The 2,337-nt window shown below is 34.5% G+C and overlaps 1 protein-coding gene across 1 annotated transcript; it reads right to left on the bottom strand.

Annotated features, from left to right (window-relative positions):
- Positions 1–251: 251 nt before the first annotated feature.
- Positions 252–2,335, bottom strand: LOC107575119 (induced myeloid leukemia cell differentiation protein Mcl-1 homolog; the record flags this gene model as incomplete). Its single annotated transcript, XM_016261534.1, has 2 exons — positions 252–593; positions 2,027–2,335. Coding segments are annotated over 2 exons (426 nt in total), but the record flags the coding sequence as incomplete, so codon positions are not given.
- Between the last annotated feature and the right edge of the window lie 2 nt (positions 2,336–2,337).

Below are 2,337 nucleotides of genomic sequence, written 5' to 3'. Positions count from 1 at the left end.
GATACATAGTAAACCACAACTGAAAGCATCGAGCGGAATCGAAAGCTTTGGCAGCGTTTTAGAGAAGTTCTTTCACTTTCAGACAGAAGAGACTCTGAAATGAGGTCGGTCTCGCTTCTCTTTGCCTAAAGGTCAATCCGAGCAAAAACGGATGCATTTCAGCCCATTATCAGGAACTCGGGAGTTAAACTCAACGGCTCTCATCAACATTTACACATCTGCAAAGTAGAGCAATGAAAGCAGACACCATATGCATTTCTCAACACTTTATTAGAAAAATAGATCAGAAAATATACTCCTGCTCGCCACTGGCTCACGTCGAGCCCAATCTTTGGTGCAGTGCATGCTGGGATGGTGAGAGCGCACGTTGCGCTCAAAGCCGAGTCCAGCGGAGCGCAGCAGGAATTCGACTCCTAACCACACGCTAATGCGCGCTTCATCTGCGGCGGACACGAGAGCGATGGGGTGATGGAGACTCATCGGATCAGGAGAGCGAGACCGGCGCCGATCCCAGCACATCCCACAACAGCCATCAGAGCGCTGCGAACCACAGACTCCATGTCCTCCACGCGGAAGAACGCCACGAACCCATGCTGCGCAGACACAGAGAAACATCAGTCCTCAAAACACACTCCGGTCCATACGGTTTCCCTCAAAATACACATCTACTCACTACAATTGTTTTTAAGAGGCTGTGTGTGTTCGGGTCATTTTGAGCTGCTGTCAAAAACACCTTGTGAAATGATCTATCGAGTTACTAACGTCTAAACTCTTCAGTAAATATATATTTCATCTTTTCCTCATATCTCAACACTTTTGAATGAATGTGAACATCTACTGATGAACCACTGCAGCAAAAAAAATTTATCACTTTAGCATCTGAAAGCGAATATGAAAGTAACATTTATTCCATTTGAAAACATGGAGCAATATTTGTTGTTTTGTCAGAAATAAATATGCAAGATAAATTTGGACTGTTTTTGAGCAATCTTGAGTTACAAATTAAACTGCAATTTAATGGTAATTCTGATTATTATACGTTCTTATAAATTTCATATATTCACACCAAATGTGTCACTATAATATTTATGCTATATAAAATAGAATATATAGTTTATTATATAATTTTATTTTTTTACTAAAATTACCTTTTATTGATGAAAAGGAGAAATTCTTAGAAAAAAATTGTTTAAATTTTTTTTTTAATTAAAAAAATTCTCAAATTTTCATTACAATAAAAGTACATTTATATATGCTATATAAAAAAATTATATAAATTTATGAAAAAGAGAAATTCTTAGAAATTAAAAAAACTGATAAACCTTTTTTTTTCTAAGAAATTCTATAATTTTCATTATAAAAAAAAAACATACGCTATATAAAATATAATAATGTAATTTTATGAAAAATAAATTCTTAGGAAAAAAAAAAAAAGTTTAGCATAGTTAAAAAAAAATTATTTCTAAAGTTTTTGTTCCATTAAAAAAAAAAAAAAAAAAAAAAAAAAAAAATTTTTTAAAAAAAAAAAAAATAAAAAATTGGGAGAAGGAAAGAGCCAACTAAATTTTTTTTTTAATTAAAAAAATTCTCAAATTTTCATTACAATAAAAGTACATTTATATATGCTATATAAAAAAATTATATAAATTTATGAAAAAGAGAAATTCTTAGAAATTAAAAAAACTGATAAACCTTTTTTTTTCTAAGAAATTCTATAATTTTCATTATAAAAAAAAAACATACGCTATATAAAATATAATAATGTAATTTTATGAAAAATAAATTCTTAGGAAAAAAAAAAAAAGTTTAGCATAGTTAAAAAAAAATTATTTCTAAAGTTTTTGTTCCATTAAAAAAAAAAAAAAAAAAAAAAAAAAGTACATTTTGTAATAACAGAAACATTAAAGACTTGGACTTAGGTTAATGGCAGTCTGTCTGACACACGAGCTCCAGGAGTCGGGTTTCACACACACACACTCACACACTCACACACACACACACTCACACACACACAGGTGTCACTCACCCAGCCCTTGTTATTGAGCAGCCAGTCGTGCTGTTCTGAGATCAGATAAGAGGAGATCAGCTGGGCCACCGTCTCCACGCACCGCTCCCTCTGCAGCTCCTTCAGCTGTGAGCACACCACAGCTCCGAAGGCCACCAGACTCACGACCCGGCCCCAGTTAGTGGTGTCATCTCTGAACATCGTCTTTGCTATACAGCCGATGAAGCTCAAGTCGTCCGGCTGAGAGTCCAGCTGCAGACGCTGCAGCATCCCTGCAGAAAATATATATAGACAAGCTGAGATGCGAGCAGCTATCGTCGGATCATCAGGAT

Source organism: Sinocyclocheilus grahami, unplaced genomic scaffold, assembly GCF_001515645.1.
Source record: "Sinocyclocheilus grahami isolate Dianchi unplaced genomic scaffold, SAMN03320097.WGS_v1.1 scaffold2474.1, whole genome shotgun sequence".
Lineage (NCBI taxonomy): Eukaryota > Metazoa > Chordata > Actinopteri > Cypriniformes > Cyprinidae > Sinocyclocheilus > Sinocyclocheilus grahami.
Note: the sequence above shows the minus strand (reverse complement) of the source record. Positions and strands in the feature narration are given on the sequence as shown.